This window comes from Ixodes scapularis, unplaced genomic scaffold (assembly GCF_016920785.2).
Source record: "Ixodes scapularis isolate PalLabHiFi unplaced genomic scaffold, ASM1692078v2 ptg000795l_1___fragment_3__unscaffolded, whole genome shotgun sequence".
NCBI lineage: Eukaryota > Metazoa > Arthropoda > Arachnida > Ixodida > Ixodidae > Ixodes > Ixodes scapularis.
Window position 1 is genome coordinate 205,978 of NW_024610037.1, and position 18,023 is coordinate 224,000.

The 18,023-nt window shown below is 49.5% G+C and overlaps 1 protein-coding gene and 1 pseudogene across 1 annotated transcript; both read right to left on the bottom strand.

The window, feature by feature from the left end:
* Nucleotides 1-237: 237 nt before the first annotated feature.
* Nucleotides 238-1,452, bottom strand: LOC120841832 (the record flags this gene model as incomplete). The annotated part of the gene is made up of 1 exon (XM_040212825.3): nt 238-1,452. A coding segment is annotated over one exon (1,215 nt), but the record flags the coding sequence as incomplete, so codon positions are not given.
* Nucleotides 1,453-1,487: 35 nt separating this feature from the next.
* Nucleotides 1,488-18,023, bottom strand: part of LOC120841831 — a 28,529-nt pseudogene continuing 11,993 nt past the window's right edge.

An 18,023-nucleotide genomic window follows, 5' to 3' on the forward strand; every position in this document is an offset into this window, starting at 1 on the left:
AGACTTATGAATAGGAATAACTTTTGCGACTTTCCACTCTACGGGAACCAAAGAAAGACTCAAAGACTTGCTAAAAATTAGCACTAAATACTTGCTTATCCATTCAGCGTATTTTTTTAATAACATGTTAGGAATTTCGTCAGGACCCGTACCCTTTTTTGCGTCTAAGTCGAGTAAAAGTTTAAGAACGCCTGCTTCTGTAATGTGTAAGCCACCAAGATCTTTATCTGCGTAGGTTTAAGAAGGTAGAGTTAAGTTTTCTTTGCCATTATCAGCTGTGAAGACGGACTTAAAAAAACTGCTGAATTCTTCTGCCATTTTTTGTGCCTCCGAGGCACTTATGTTGGAAGTTTTAGATTTTGTGGGAATTATATGGTTCCAGAATTTTTGCGGTGATGCTTTCATAGAATTGTGGAGGGTAATATTGTAGTATTTGTGCTTTGCTTCTTTGATCTTCAGTTTGAGCAGTCTGGATAGTTCCGATATAGTTGAATTGTGGTTGGTGAGTGGACGCTTTTTGGACGACTTTCTTAGTCTTTTTAGCTTACGCTTCAGGTGAATGATTTCACGTGAAATCCATGGGTTTAGCTTCCTTATGATTTTACGTTTACTAGGAATAAACTTACTGATGCAGTGATTAATAATTGACTTGAGTTTTTGCCATAGTTTGTCAATACTAATATCAGTTCCATCATAGAGTTCTTGAAAATCGTTAAATTCATGAGCAAGATAAGTTTGAATGCTAGCATCGTCGGCTTTGTAGAAATCGAGCACGTATTTGGCGCAGCCATGGGAGATGGCGGAACTACGAACAGGTACCGTGCATACAACAATTTTATGCTCAGATATCCCCTCCACCACTTCTACGCAAGTTTGAGCCCGAGGAAAGTGGTCACTGAGGAACACTACGTCAAGCAAGCTCCGTGACGATCCCTGCACCCTGGTTGGTTCCCTGACGATTTGGGTTAGATTGAACGCAAATAGCATGTCTATAATAACATCAGCAGTGTCCAGGCCAGGGTGCAGCGAGTCCCAGTTTATTTCGGGCATATTAATATCACCCGTCATGATGATTTTGTCGCTTTTAATATTTGCTAGCATGTAGTCATAGAGGCTATGAAGATACTGTAGGTCAGAGTCTGGGGGACGATAAACAACGCCGACATCAATAGAATAATTTTCAAAGGAGACCTTACACCATAAAGATTCCACGTTTTTTACCTCAGGCATAGGCACATAAGAAAGACCGCGTTTTAAGATGATTGCTACACCACCACCCCTTGTTAATCTATCCTTTCTTAGAATAATGTAGTCTGGTGGCAATATTTCGCTGTCAGATATTAACGGGTGTAGCCACGTTTCAGTTACTGTAACGATTTCTGGATTGTATTCCAAGAGTATAGACTCTAGTGCATCTACCTTATTTAGAAGACTTCTTGCGTTTAAATTAAGGACTGTAACATTAGACGGTAAAACACGGTTATCAACTAGGCGTGGTCGGTGACATCGTTTTTTGCTATTAGAACTTCGTCATTTTTATCATCGTCCCATGCGTACAACTGCCCGTTTACCCTGACCTTATCGAAAGTCAAGAACACTTTGTCGTTTTTATCTCGATTGATTTTAGTGCTTTCCCACAGTTTCTTTCGTATCTGTTGCACGGGGCGTGAAAAATCCTCGCTGATAGAAAACGTTGTCCCTTTCAATTTGAAGCAATTTTTCAGCACTCTTGTCTTATCTCTGCAGTCAAGTAGTTTTAGGATGGCAGGTCTAATTCTTTGGTCCGTCTTTTTTCCCAGACGGTGAATTCTTTCGATGCCTGATATCGGCGTGTTAAGAAGCTTTCCGAAGATTTCGTCTGAAACCACTCTTTCAAGTATTTCACTGTTTTCAGTGTCTTTTTCTTCGATTCCATAGATTATCAAGTTTGCTCTCCTGCTTCGGTTTTCCAAATCGTCTAGCTTTTTAGAAATAGTTTTGATGTTAGCTTCAAGTTCAGTTATTTTTTCTCGACACGCACTGACGGTAGTTTGGAGCGTACTAAAGCTTTCTAGATTTTGTTCGATGGCTGAGAGTCTGTCATTTGTTGTGACCTTTTCGTTCTTTATGTCCTGTATATCTTTAGCAATGGCTTTAAGCTGTTCCATTATAATCTTCATGTCCGGACCAGGGTTAACCTCAACATCACCGCTAAGCAGGAGTAGCATTTTTAAATACACGATCACATTGCACAACAATGAATAACACGACCGTGGGCAAGGCAGCAAGATCAGGCACACGTTATTACTACGAAAAGATAGGTACTAGTGCCTCCTTATCTGTACGATAAAGACGAAAGGGTTTTTAAGCCTCATGTCCGAGAAGCTGCCGTGCCCAGTGTCGTGGTGCCTCCCGCTGCCCGGTTTTATAGCCTCAAACGAAGCTGTCGATGACGATGGCTTGTCGAAGATGGGCCGCGGGTATTCGTTTTGAAGTGGGTGGGTCCGATGCTTGTGACGCTCGCTTGTGTCCGGTTGGTCAAAACGTCTGATGACGGATGCAGACAGCGGGACGTCGGACACCGTAATCTTGCCGAGGGTTGCATCATCCACGCTGATAGGCACCAGCAGAACGTCGAGCAAAATCTGTACGATAAGACGAAAGGGTTTTTAAGCCTCATGTCCGAGAAGCTGCCGTGCCCAGTCGGGGCAAATATGTGTTGAGACCCAAAAATGAACTCTTCGTTGGGACAATGAGCGTGACGTTTCACGTTGCTCAGTGTGCCAGCGCCGACTTTACTTTTAGGCCTAAACACCCGTTCGACACCATGATTCACCGAGCTCGCGCCACGGATTGCTCTCATTGACTATTAAGTGTGTGATGAGAAAGTAGACACACGATTTTTTTAGAGTGCACATGCAATCCTTGTTTTCGATCGACGTGTTAAGTGGCTCGAGGTAAACCTCCGCGATGAAATTGAAGCTCGAGGTTGCAAGTGCCATCGTACAATAGTGGGTTGTCTTCAATCCCCTGTGGGCGTACCCTATTTTTTTTTCTCAAAACATTTTGTGATCTTTACATTTCTTTTTTTAGGAATATTAATGAAAGAAAACAAATGTTGTGTACGAAACGTCGCTGAACTAATTTCCTCTTTGAAACTTGCGAACTCAATGTAATCACTTTCCACAAAATTCAAGGAGCATATAAATCAGATAGGGTCCGCTTTCTGAAGTGCCCGTAAATGTTCTACAGGAACTACAGTCAGCCATTGGTCCCGCTACCGTTGATCTTTCGGAAGCATGGGCAGACTCGGCCGCACAATGCCACTTTTTTCGGGCGCAGGAAATGCGAGGCAGCTTTTCACGCAACATCTTGGGGGTATTCTTTTAGACGCCGATCACGGCAATTCACCACGGGCACTCACTACTCATCTCCAACTCTTGAATGCACAAAAAAACTAATCTTGAAGTGCAGAACAGTGAGCGGAACAAACATAACTGCAAAGGAAATGCACGGCAAACTGTTCTTCGCCACAGAAGTCATCTGCTGCGCAAAAAAAGGACGGAAAAAAAGCGCACGGTCGGGTGTTGTCACGTGACTTCCACCACTCACTCTTTCCTCTTCACTTTTCCGACCTCAGCGCGCAGTTTTTAGTTTCGTTTTCGAGCAGTAGCGTTTTTTTTTTTTTACCAAATATATTAGTGACTCTGTTGCGAAACATTATTGGGGTAGTCTTCCAACACCATAATAAATCGCCTGGCAAACAAATGAAATTTTTTGAAGGGGTGTCAATGTAATTTTGGGGGTGTCAGGGGCATGTATGACCCTGGCACCCCCATACAGCGAGGGTGTGCATCGGATCGTGCCTTGCACCGGTTCTGAGTGAGGTGTTTCTCATGTATGTAGTTCGGGCCATCAGGGAGCGACTGGAGAATTCCGCGCCGGGATGCCGGGTGCACCGTTATGTAGATGACTACCGAATCATACATGAAGAGCAGACAAACCCTGAGACCATCCTGGAGGCCTTCTCGTGGGGCCCCGCGGGCCTCGTCTTTCAAAGGGAGTACCCCTCCCACGGAACTCTACATTCTTAGACCTTCGTATGGCGATCCATCCCGGGGGGATTTGCTGGGTGTTTAGGCAAAGGACGGAAGAAGCCAGTTCTGCATTTTGCTAGCGCAAACTCTAAGTTCGTTAAAGGGAGACTGAAGCGGTTTTAAATATGAGAAAAGCACCCGAGCCAGGCTAATTAGATCTTAGCCATTACAATATTAAATGGTTAGGTGATTTTATGCGCGGATTAACCGGAAAGGCGCATTCAAAGTAGAATTGTAAGCACTGCTAGAGTGCAGGCGAGCTGGTAAGGAATCGACATCCTGTAAACCCGGAATCGGGGAACATTAAAAAACGGACGAAGACAACAAAATCTCAAACGCAACTGAAATTTATTGATTTGAGTACACCGATAAATCAACTTCCAAACACATGCAGCACTAGAAAGAAAAAGACGGAAGTCGAATGCATAAACGAGACGATCAATGAGTTCCACCCAGATAGCATAAGCCACTCCCGGCTCCACACTTTTGGAAAGGTAACCGCCACCCGAACAACAATAACACCAAGGGCTAACACACAAGGCGACTTCCAAACCGCTAAAGCCTAAGCGAGATTTTCTACTTCCAAGCAACCGCTTCCTGTCCCCCCCCCCCCCCCCCCCCACCGCCCCCCCGCCCCCGCCCCCTAAGTTTCCCAAGCTCCACTCAGACAAGCAAACACTCTTTCATCCGATCACTGATAACCGAAGGCGGCTGGTCGCGGATGCACAAAGTCTCCATAATTTGCCTTCTAAACAAATCTTTTTCGTTGCACAGAAGGGAAGTTTCATCCCCAAGAGGGGAACACAAATTATACGAACCAACGTGATTTGATAATTAAGAACTCTGCACCTTAATCTTTACACTCCTTTTAGACGCTCACTTAAAAGGACACTGACACCCCCCAAAATTTTTGTTTTTTAATTTTTTGCCAGGCGCTTCATTTTGGTGTCGGAGGACTACCCAATTAATATTTCGCGAAAGATTAGCTTATATTTCTTAATAAAGCCAGAAGACGCAACTGTTCGAAATGGAAACCGAAACCCGCGTACTGAGGTCGAAGGAGTAGAGAGGAGACACTGAGTGGCGGAAGTCACGTGGCTACACCCGACCGTGCGCTTTTTTTTTTTTTTCGCGTCTGCATAGCAGACGATATCCGTGACGGCGTGGCGGGAACTGTGTGCCGTGCGATTCTTTTGCAGTTATCTTTGTTCCGTTCGCTGTTCTGTACTTTAAGATGATTTGTTTTGTAAATTGATGAGTTGGTGATGAGTAGTGAGTGCCCGTGGTGAATTTCCGCGATCGGCTTCGAAAAGAATGCACCCAAGATGTTGCGTGAAGGGCTGGGTCACATGTCCTGCGTCCGGCAAAAAGTGAGATTCTGCGACAGAGTTTCCGAAAGATCAACGGGATCGGGACCAATGGCTCGCTGCAATTCCTGTAGAACAGCGACGGGCACTTCAGAAAGCGGACGCTACCTGATTTATATGCTCCTTGCATTTTGTGGAAAGTGATTGCATTGAGTTGGCAGGTGTCAAAAAAGAAATCCCATACCATTTAGTTCAGCGACGTTTCGACCACAACATTTGTTAATTTTTTCAGTGAGAATTCTAAAAAAAAAAGAAATGTAAACAGCAAAATGTTGGAAAAAAAAGGTACGCTATCACTGGGGATCAAGCCCGGTCCTGCTGCGTGTGAAGCGGAGGTCTTTCCACTGAGCTACTGGAGGAAGTCCTTCCTCACTAATAATACAGCCGGTAATGTGTAAGTTGGAAAATTTGCTACCGATTTCCCACCAGCAAAAGCACTCTTGGGTCGAAGTCGGGAATCACCACGCATTAGCGACATGCGCACCTAGTAAAGAAATCGTACGGGTGAATATTCAACTCAAAGTACGCACTTCGTGCTTGACGTTTGCGCGAACGATGCCATCAGCCACGGGAAGGGACAACGGCTCGGCGACGTCTTCGTGCAAACCGGCTTGGTGGTCGGGCCTGTCGTACGGGTTGAATATCAGTTCTTTTCATCGGTCCAAAATTTCTCTTTTCATTGAAGACAGAATTCGCCGGTACCGGGAAAGAAAATTCTGAACTAGAGGTCCAACGCCCGTCGTCCGCTGCCATTACGTCTCGCGACTCCCACGATACGCGAAACGACGCACGCACAGAATGCTTCCGGTTCTCTGTAGACCTTTTTTTTTTTCAATCAACGTATTTGCAGCTTTTTGATAGCCACAAAAAATGGGTTTCATATTCTTTTCTATTTTTAATGTTGAGTGTGTGCCTTCAGTGACCAACGACCTTGATTAAATTTGGTTGTCGCGTTGAAACCTTAGAAAACGGCCCGTGACCAAGGAAGAGAGAGTAAGCAAGACCCGAAACGGCCAGTTCTTGATCGGCGGTTTTCGGGCGGAAAGAAACCGAATTTCGAGCCGCAAATTGTGTTCTGGGTTGTTGGGATCTCATATGTCATATCCAACTAAAAACTTCGGCGAGCATAGATACCCTGTCAGTGTCCCTTTAAGCAGCGCCCTGTCTGTCCAACATAAAACAACCCGAAATCAAAAGGGATCTTATAGACCACCTCTGCGACACAGAAGACAGAGGGATCTCAATGTTTTTTTCCCGCAACATTCCTCACGTCCGAAGGCGAACGGGGTGAGCTTGTCCAAACGAAAGTCCGTTTTAAAAAACACATTTACGCTTAATTTCGCCCCCAAAGCCTTTAGGCTGTGAGAAATACCATAAAAATATGAAATCACCGCAAAGGTTCTGCCTTAAACTTCCTCAGCGGTCCGCGATGCGCGTGCAAGCTGTCTACGTACACTTCAAACGATAAACTCTAAATTATACCCCGGCCGTCAACAGAAGACGTTTTATTTGAACACCGAAAGCGTTCCCCACACAATGAAAACAAGATTTCTTTTGTGCAGTGTCAAGTAGTGATCTTACCGCTCCCCAGTTTAGGAGTTTTTTTATTTCTTTTTTTTTTATATAGAAAGAATCATCCTCGCAGTTTCCTTTCCATCAGACCAGAAATGCCCCTTTTTATTCAATAGTTGAAAGTGTAAAACTGCAACTCTTTATCTTGTGCTGACTCAGAGGTGAATTTTAATTCCGGTGTAGCAGTCAAAATAAAGTTCTTGATCTCAGTAGCGGAATGTTGATTCGGAGCCCAAGCTAAGATGCCATCAACAAACCTCCGAACCAAAACCCCACAGACACCCAAAAAGATAACAAAATCTATTTTTCTGGCGAGAGTTTTGAGAAATAACTCCGTCAACACTGGAGCCACTGCCGAACCAATGCACACGCCTTTCCGCTGTATGTAACAGTCCCAATTAAAGTTAAGCACCATCACCTTCAGATAGCAGGTCAGAAGCCATGCCCCTCCGAAGCAGAAGGAAAGGGGAGAGAGGAAGAGAGGAGGAAGCCCGTCGCGCTGACGTCACAGAAGGTCCGGCTGGGGGGCCCCGCCGCGGATGACTGCGCTTCCCTCGTAGGCTATACTGACTTTTCGAGCTTTCGTCGTTCTGCCGCTACATAGCGCTTGCTTTTATCCGTTGACAGGTCGTGCTATTGACTCCATCGCCTGACGTGTTGATTGTTCTCTTGTTTGTTCACGGTTTGCGGAATACTCGAAGCGCCGAAGCAACTGACTCGCGCTGTTGCACCCTGCCGCACTCAAGTGTAGCCGTCAGCTTTCACGAACAGCGCTCGTCGCAGCTGTTCCCCCCGCTTACCGCCCTTTCCCCACACAGCGAGATTTCAAAAGGGTGGGTTCCATCTACGCAGTTCGAGCGAATACCTTGTTGTCTGCTCGGAACGTGTTCCGAACTTGTCTTCTCAGAACAATGTATGTACGTATGGGTTTGGGGCTAAAGAAGGCTCGCCTGATCCCGACGCTTTGCCGACCATCTTTGAAGGCAAGAACGCAATGGACCTTTTGTGAGATGCGTTCTGCGCGCGCGCGTCGGACGTCGTCTGACGACCCTCAGTTTGTGTCACACTCCCATCACGTAAAAACTGGCTTTTTTCCCACTCACTGGTGTCGCTGTCGCCGGTCAAGAAGGGAGCATTGCTGTCATCGTCAAACTAATGTGTGTGGCGCGCAAGCAGCATGCCTGGGTAAAGCTTCGTCAACATAAACCTAAAATACAACGATTTCAATCGCTAAACCGAACTGTAGAATTGTCGCTGTCCCCTTAAGATGTAAGTAAGTTGCTTTGGTTGTTAAAGCCTAGGAAATCATGCAATTAAATCTAGAAAAAACCTTAACAGATTTAGAAAAAAAAAAACTAACATTTGGATGATATGGACGTCTAACACCTTGCATCATTTCGAGAGAGAGGGGACGGAGGGAGGGCGGCTGATACGGACTGTAGTTCCCCGCACCTATAATGTTGTTTTGTTTTTTAGTGCAGCGGATTTTAGAGCTATGTCACTCTCACACTCTGAAACGATCTCGGTCGTGAAGGCGAAGGGGATCAACCTCTCCTCCACATGTCCGGAATGCCGAGAGGAAACAAGTGGAAAGGAGGTGACTGCTGACTAAATCACGTCTCGCGGCTTCAATTGCTCTAATTGTTTTTTCCGCATAAAATTAATTTGTTGAGTCGCGTTTCCCAATTAGACTGTTAAAAACTTTTTTTTTCAGGGCCCCTTTAAGGCCTGGCATATATTAAGTCGTTCTCAGGTATACGGACAAGGCGGCTCAAAGTCGTGAAGATGCGCCCGAGACGCCTGGGGCATATTTTTTATTTCTTTGACGAACAAGTGAAAGTAAGCAAATAGGACGACCGGATGTGACTCTAACTTCCCACGGAAATTGAGGTATTTAATATGCATAGATGTACGCTCGAGAAAACTTAGATCCGCAGAGAGAGGGCTACCATATTGCCGCGCGCGCAGCTGGCTAAAGAGGCACCACGCACTTGGCCTAACGGTTATCGTGCCTGCCTCCCACGCGAAAAACCAGGGTTCGATTCCTGGGTGCGGCGCACCTTTTGGTATTCCTGCAATTTAGTTTTCTAGTAAATTCGTGAATCCTGTTGGGCGTCTTCTAGGTCCCAGTGTTCTAAGCGTCGAACATTCAATGCCGATTATTCCAGAAGCTTACGCATGTACAGTCTCCGGCAATATAAAAGGCCCACTGGGAGCGCGTGGCTGAGGCGGTGGCTGGCGGGGGCGCTGCGAGCGCTCCGGCCAATTCCATTCTGCTTCAAGGAAAGGACGCTCACTCGGGCTCAGCTAACGCGAAACGCACTTATCAGTTTGTGCTGAGCCCCGAGTGAGCGCCCTCCCCTCGAAGCAGAATGGAATTGCCCGGAGCGCTTGCAGCGCCCCCGCCAGCCACCGCCTCGGCCACGCGCTCCCAGTGGGTCTTTCATATTGCCGGAGATTGTACATGCGTAAGCTTCTGGAATAATCGGCGTTGAATGTTCGACGCTTAGAACATTGGGACGCTTAGAACGTGGCGAAACGGAGTCAGTCTCGCCCCAGCGTTCAACTCTGCTGTTACGCCTACTTCGACGCCCACGACGCCCTGTTGTTATCTTTTGTACCCTTTCATTTTTGGCACAAGTTCGCCACATTAAACGTTTATTTCTTCCTGCTTATTTATTGTTCTTTTGGTCACCACCCGTGACATTTTGGTGGAGGTGCGGTGTACTCCGTTCTTTGCCCGTTAATCGTACCCCTCCAAGGACATCCCGGCCAAGCGACGTGCTCATCCCCGGAAGGCTACCCTTCGCCGAAGACGCCGGAGTCCGAAGAAGCCGTCGTACCAGAGGTCAGTCCCCTGAATTGGGTCTGCTGCCAGACAAACCCAGGCCGAAGAAGACGATGATGGCCAACCAGTCGCAAGCCCCCGCCGCTTCTCCCGTCATCTACATGCCCGTCGCACCGCGGACGGCTGCCCCCTTCCACGGTGAACTCTACGAAGACGTCGAAGACTGCATTGACCAGTGTGAACGCGTTGCCCGCCACACTGGCTGGACCGACAAGCAGCGCCTGCACAACGTCTATTTTTCCCTTGAGGGCACCGCCAAGCACTGGTACGAGAACGATGAGTCCTCTTTGACGTCGTGGGACATTTTCAAGACCGATCTGAAGGCTACGTTCGTCAACCATCACCGCCGAGAGAGAGCCGAGGACCTACTGCGAACCAGGACACAGAGCCCCAACGAGAGCGTCACCGGCTTCGTAGAGGATGTTCAGCGCCTGAGCGCCCGCGCCGACCCTCGGGCTACAGACGAGAAGAAGCTACGAATCCTAATGCGCGGCGTGAGAGACGACATTTTCGGAGGCCTTGTTCGCAACCTGCCGGCAACCGTCGACGCCTACGTCACCGAGGCGACAAACATCGAGCGCGCCCTCCAATCGCGAGCTTCCCACTACCAGCGCATCCAAGCGTCACTGCAACCGCGCTGCTTAGCGGCGAAAATGCTCCTGGTACAGACATCCGCAAAATTATTCAGAAGGTCATCCGGGAGGAGCTGCAAAGGTTGCTGCCAACCACCAGCCGTCCGCCAACCCTTTCCATCGCCGAGGCTGTCCGAGAGGAAGTGCATCGGGCATTCCAACCAGAGGTTCCCGTCACCAGGTGGCACCGGAGGAACCGACATTGAGCTACGCTGCCATGGCCCGACGACCGCCGCGAGCTCCCCGCCAAGCCACGGCGCCACCCCGAAGAGATGCCCCAACGCCGCAGTACCCCCGACGACAGGAAGATCAGGCGCACGTTCACCCAGACCGACCTGCGCCAAGGAAAACAAATGTCTGGAGGACGGCCGACCGACGCCCGCTGTTTTACCACTGCGGGGAAGCTGACCATGTGTACCGTCGATGCCCAACCGACGACTCGGGCTGCGCGGATTCCACCCATGGGTGGAATCCGCGCAGCCCGAGTCGTCGGTTTACTATACCGGGGGCGCGGGTCGTTTGCAAACGACCCGCGCCCCCGGTATAGTAAACGCCTTCGGGAGATCGACGATTACCGGCGACGACCTCAGTCCCCCGAGCCTGGGTCCCGCCGAGAGTTCCGGTCGCCTTCGCTACGACGTCCAGCTTCGCCGATGCACCGACCCCGACGTGAAAGCCTGTCACCCCTCCCTCCACGCCGAGGAAACTAGGCGCGGCAACCCTTGGAGGTGGAGTTGCCGAAGACGACCGACGCCAAGATCCTCCACGAACGTCGGAAGGCCCCCACTCGAACGCTACCAGAGACAAAAACGACGCTCCTGCAAAGGTGTCGAACGACTTAAACGTCATAATCGACGGCCACGACGCATCAGCACTCGTAGACACCGGGGCAGCTTACTCAGTCTTGAGTGGGAGGATCTCCCGCCGCCTTCGAAAAGTCACGACGCCGTGGGATGGTCCTCAAATATGAACCGCCGGAGGGCACCTCGTCACAGCAGTTGGGAGATGCACTGCTCGCGTCGAGATCCACGGTGAGTCGTGACTAGTGAAGTTCGTCGTTCTGCGAGACTAGTGTTGGAGGTAACGCGTTACTAGTAACGACGTCACTGGTAACGCGTTACATTTTTCGCTAACGCAGTAACGTACTCGTTAGTATTTTGAATGACTAACGAGTAAAGTATTTTCGTTACTTTTTTACGGTATCGTCTATCAAATTACGCTACTCTTTACTGGTTACTTTTGACCAAAACTGGTGAAATACACTAGGTATTTGGAAAAGGTCACCACGCCTCATCTAACGTTTTAATAGCAATCTTGTGCATGAAACTGGAGACGCTAGGGCGAACTAAATTTACGTCACTAAGCTCAATGGACGATCTAGATTGTCTGCTTGAGGGGCAACTACTTCCGCTCGAGCACGCAACGCCCAGGCAATGCCGTATCTTGCTGCTCAGACTTCTGAACCTTTGATTTCCTTGAACGGTGGGTTTTACACTTATCCGTCCATCTATTCACCCATCCATCTCAAAATCCTGCACAAGCTTATGGCTGCACGGAACCAGCATCCGTCACAGTAAACTTAAAAAAACCCTTTCTGACCAAAAGAGACATCCGTTAAAAGGCGACATTATCTCGCTTCTCGAAGGCGAAGCAAACCTTCGGCTACCAGCTAATTCCGTTCGTCCTCCTTTTTTTTTCTTTCATAGTGTGACCACCCACAAGGTTTGAACGAACGACTGCGTTACATTCCCCTCCCCTCCCCTCCCTCCTCTTCCCCCTCTTCTTTGTGCAGCAGAGGTGGACAGCGGGGGGGGGGGGGGGGGAGATATTAGTTTAAAACAGTGGACATCTATAGTCGGTTACAGGTTAAGAAGGTAGCGGGAAATGGCCCTCAGAGGGCATCATAAATCCCTCCACCACCTCCGCATCCAATAACGTCCCATCGTTTCCGCGACGCCGCGGCCAACGCGCGAGGAGGGTCTTGCCTTTCTGTACATATTTGCTTTGTCTTTCGACTTTGACTTAGCATTGTGGAAGCCACGAGAGTTTCCCCCCTTCGATGGAAACAAATACGACTTTCGGGGATTAGCTTCCCCCTCCGGTGGATACGAAGGCTGCTATTAGGGGCTCGGTTCCCCCTCCTATGAATACAAAGATCGCTTTCTTAAAAGGTGGGATCGGAGACAAGTTGGAATCCATTGAAGCGGAACAAGGAGCGTTTCCAGTGAACTCTTCTTTCGATTGCGGAGAGATTTGAAACGGCCGCAACACGCTTGTGGGAGGAGCTTCTCCTACCTTCTTGACTTGTAACCGACTATAGTGGCGAAGCGATTTGCTCGTTTCTCTAGTTACAAAAAAAAAAAAACTTTGTGGAATTTTTGCTTTCGCTCTCCCCCTCGCTGCCTGAAAGTTCCTGACCCACTTTTGTACACAGAATAATCTTTCGCTTGATCAGTCTTCACTTCACTAAAGTTATATTAAAAGAAATAAAAAAAAGTTTTAAACCTGGAAAGAAACTTACAAACACAAAACCTTTTTTTTTCGCAGAAAAATTAAGAGCTACTGCTGGTAAGAGGCAGCAAGTGATTATAACCAGTGTGCTGGTAATCAGTGTCCTGTTCCACATAGTGAGGTACATCAGTCTCTGGTAATAGTATGAACCGGACTGTTACTAAAACCGGCGTAAAGATGAGGGGTGTTGGTTGGCTGGTTGTGTTCCAACAGTCCCCGATCGCATGCTGTAGTTTCTAACAGCCGACTGACTTACGATTGATTTCGTGAAAGCTTTCTTTTTCACGAGACCAAAGGCATGATTGTAAGCGAACGCATCTCTGCCAAACATATGTACTCGAACAGCAAAAGTAACGTAAAAGTAACGTTCGTTAGTTTTGACAAGTAACGGTAACGGTATATCGTTACGTTTGTAAAATGTAACGTAGCGCAATAACGCGTTAATTTCTACCAAACTAACGAGTAAACGCTATTTCGTTACTTTCTGTCGGTAACGGGCACAACACTGTAGCAAGACTATTCGAAGGACGTTATCCTCGGAATGGACTTTTCCTGTGAGTATGGCGCCGTCATTGACCTCGCGGCAAATCATTTGACGCTGCGAAAGCCTGTCCTGCTGCCGGCGGAGACCCACATGATGTCAACCGCTATCCGAGTTATCGCCGACCATGTGAACATACCGCCGCGGTCGAGTATTTTCGTCACCGTCATAAACGACGCAGCCATGCACGGTGAAGCTTTTCTGGGAGGCAGCGTCCAACTGCTCCTCGAAAAAGGAATTGGTGTCGCACGAGGCGTGACGGATATCCAAGGACGTACAACTGTTCTTGCGACCAACTTTCGAGTGGAGCCGCAGCACCTAACGAAGGGTATTACCATGGGCCACGTCGATGAGCTTCAGGCGCCAGCCGTGGTCACCGCAATCTCCGAGGAAACCTCGTCGCCACAGCAGAAGAGCACGACAGCGCCGCCCCTCGACATCGACCCCAAGCTCCCAGCTCCGAAGCGCCGGCAACTGGTTGATCTCTTCGCCGAATACAGTGACTGTTTGGCCGCGACATCGAAAGTTCGCCAAACGCCAATGGCGAAACATTGCATTACTACCGACGACGACGCACTCCCTGTCTACCAGTCGCTTATCGAGTCTCCTTAAAGGAAAGGAAAATGATTCAAGATCAAGACCAGGAGATGATCGACGACGACATCATTCAACCCACAAGAGGTCCATGGGCGTTCCCGGTTGTACTTGTAAAGAAGAAGGGCGTCTATCCGCTCCCCCTCATCGACGATACGTTAGACCGATTGCGCCACCCGATATTTTTCGTCGATGGACCTGAAGAGTGGTTACTGGCAGATTGAAGTCGACGAACATGACTGGGTGAAAACTGCCTTCGTCACTCCCGACGGACTGTACGAATTCAAAGTGATGCCGTTCGGACTTTGTACACCACCAGCCACCTTCCAGGGCGTCATGGACACCATGCTGGCAGGTCTGAAATGGCAGAGCTGCCTCGTCTACCTGGACGATGTCGTGGTATTCTCACGAGATTTGGACGAACACCTCAGACGACTTCGAGCCTTGCTTCAAGCCATCGAGACTGCCGGCCTGGCATTCAAGCCAACAAAGTGCCGGTTCGCCTATGGGGAATTAAAGTTTCTCGGCCGCGTCGTGAACAACAAAGGCGTTCTACCTGACCCCGAGAAGACCCGCGCCGTAGCTGCATTTATACCGCCGGCTGACAAGAAGGCCGTGACAAGGTTTCTCGGACTCTGTGCCTACTACAGGCGCTTTGTTCGAAACTTCGCCAAGCTGTCCGCACCGCTGACACACCTCACGAAGGACGCCGTAGAGTTCGAGTGGACAGAAGAACATCAGCGGTCGTTCGATGAGCTCAAACGAAGACTCCAGATGCCCCCAATTCTTGGCCATTTCGACCAGTTTGCTGAAACCGAGATCCACACCGACGCCAGTAACACCGGACTGGGTGCAGTAATAGTCCAAATGCAGGACGGCTCAGAGCGAGTCATCGCATACGGAAGTCGGACGCTGTCTAATGCGGGGAGCAACTATTCAACTACTGAAAAGGAGTGTCTCGCTGTCGTCTGGGCAAAAAAAAAAAGTTTCGCCCATATTTGTATGGAAGTCCTTTTCGCGTGGTCACAGACCACCACTCGCTCTGCTGGCTGGTGAATCTGAAGGACCCCTCCGGACGCCTCGCCCGGTGGAGCCTACGACTGCAGGAGTTCGACATGACCGTGGTGTACAAGTCCGGCCGGAAGCACAATGACGCCGACTGCCTGTCAAGGGCCCCAGTCGAGGCCGCTCCTGCCTGCACCAAAGAGGACGACGATGAGTGTTTCCTCGGCGCTCTGGATGTCAGCGACATGGCAGCACTCCAACGAGATGACCCTGAGCTGCGAGCACTCATCGAGAATTTAGAGGGACAAGGAAGCGCCGTTCCCCGCAGTTTTGTACGAACACTGCCAAACTTCTCCGTCCGACGAGGTGTGCTCTACAAGGAGAACTTGAGCAGCTACAACACGGCGTGGCTGTTGGTGGTCCCTTCCAGTCTTCGAGAAGAAATTTTTCAAGCCTGCCACGATGACCCGACGGCGGCACACCTTGGCTACAGCAGAACTCTGGACAGGATACGCGAAAGATACTACTGGCCCAAGCTCGCGAGGACAGTGCTACACTACAACCGATCTTTCCACGAGTGTCAACGACGGAAAAAACCACCGACGAGACCGGCAGGACTTCTTCAGCCTATTGCGCCGCCATCTGCCCCGTTATAGCAAATCGGAATGGACTTACTTGGGCCATTCCCACCATCGATGCAAGGAAACCGATGATAACCGTCGCAACCGATTATCTCGCCGAGACAAAAGCCCTTCCATCAGAAACGGCTGTGGAAGTCGCCAAGTTTTTCATCGAGTCCATTGTCTTCCGGCACGGCACCCCCAAAGTCTTGATCTCAGACCGTGGATCCTCGTTCATGGCCCAGCTGGCACAGGAAGTCCTTCGTCTCAGCCACACCAGCCACCGTCGCACCACGGCGTACCACCCGAAGACCAACGGGCTGACGGAAAGACTCAATAAGACCATCGCCGACATAATCTCCATGTACGTCGACGTTGAGCAGAAGACATAGGACGACGTATTGCCGTACGTCACATTTGTCTACAAGACGGTCGTGCAAGAGACCACCAGGGTAATTTCCTTTCAACTGGTTCATGGTCGCAAAGTAATGACAATGCTAGACGCAATGTTACCCCACAAACCGGCTGTCGACGGAAGCGACGATGCCCAGTTGGTTTCCCAACGGGCAGAAGAAGTCCGTCAGCTCGCCAGACTCTGGACTAAAGCCCAACAACGTGTCGACGCTACCCGGTACAACCCTCGTCGTCGGGACGTCCACTTCCATCCCGGAGACCGGGTATGGGTCTGGACACCGATTCGCCGCCAAGGCCTCACCGAGAAACTCCGAAACGGTATTTCGGGCCCTTCAAGGTACGTTGTCGACTTAGAGGTCTGAACTACGAGGTGATCCCCGACGGAACAAGAACATCATCACGCCGACCACAACGACCTGAAGTCGTCAACCTCGGGCGCCTGAAGCCGTACTACGCTCGATAGGACTGTGGACCTTATGTGTTCCAAATGACTTTTTAGTTTACCGTTCTTTTTCTTTGCTATGTTTTGTTTTGTGTTGCATCGGGGCGATGCACCTTTTAAAAGGGCTGAGTAATGCCGCGCGCGCCGCTGGCCAATGAGGCAGCGGGCGCGTGGTCTAACGGTTATCGTGCCTGCCTCCCACGCGAAAAACCAGGGTTCTATTCCTGGGTTGCTAAACTCGTCAAGCACAATTTTGTGCCCGAAGTTTGCGGAACGCGCTAATTGGACTCTCGCGACGCTGACGTCGCGCCGAGCGAGGTGTCAATCATTCGAACTCTCATTTCTTTGAGAGAGGCAGAATGTAGCAAAGTTCATCGAGGCGCGCGTGCGGCGCGTGAGGGGCGCGAGGAGCCCGCTGATTGAACGGCTTCTCCGATGACGTAGCGCCCATTTGACCCTACATCCCTACGCCAAGCTAAAATTAATGCTTTGCAGATTGTCCCTAGGCGACCTGCTGACGCTCAAACTCCCTCCGAAGTTTGTGTAAAAAAGAAACCTCGTTTGTCGAAGTTGTCGCTGACGTCAAAGTGCCGTTTCCGAACATTGCGAGAGCCGTGGTTTGAGCTCGAGATCTTCGCTTCGGATCGAGGCGAAGTTAAACTTTGTCAACATGGCGGTGCCGTACGCTGCGGCCGAGCTTATCTTCGGCCACCTTCGGCGTCGCTACTGAGACCACCGGGGACGCCTTTCAACTCCCCGACGACGACTTTCGGCGACAGTACCGGCTATCGAAAGCCGTTGTGCGTTGACTCTGCGACGACCTTCGTTCGCCGCCTCGGACCGTGCAACAACGAGTTCTCTGCGCGCACGGGTTCTTCGGAACCGGTAGCTTTCAAGGCATGGTGGCGACTGACGAGCACCTGTCAGTCTCCCACATGACTGTGAGCCGGGCTGTCAGAGTTTTTGCGGCTGCCATCGTTTTCTTTTTTTTTTTTGGAGGGGGGGGGGGGGGGGGGTTTGTTTTTCTGTAATATCCGAAGAGGTACTAATAAGCTGGTGTGCAATTCAGAATGTTGGGAAACAAACAAGAACCGGGGTAATTCTTGGGTAGGGTCGAGTCCCCCGGCAGCCGGCAGAATTTTTTCCCCGAAATTCTACTGGCAGTCGTCACTCATTGGCGGTCAAATCAGTTCATCGAACGACGTGTCATCGACATATCGTTTCATCGGCACGCGATGTGATCACATGAAAGAGATTGTCTTCCGTTAGAGGTATATACACATTAAACATTTTCACACCTTTATACATGTAAGTGGGGTGTCCCATAACTAACACCCTAATAAGTGTAGCGATGGACCTTATAAAAGAAATGTAAACCTCACACCTTTAAAAATGTGTGAT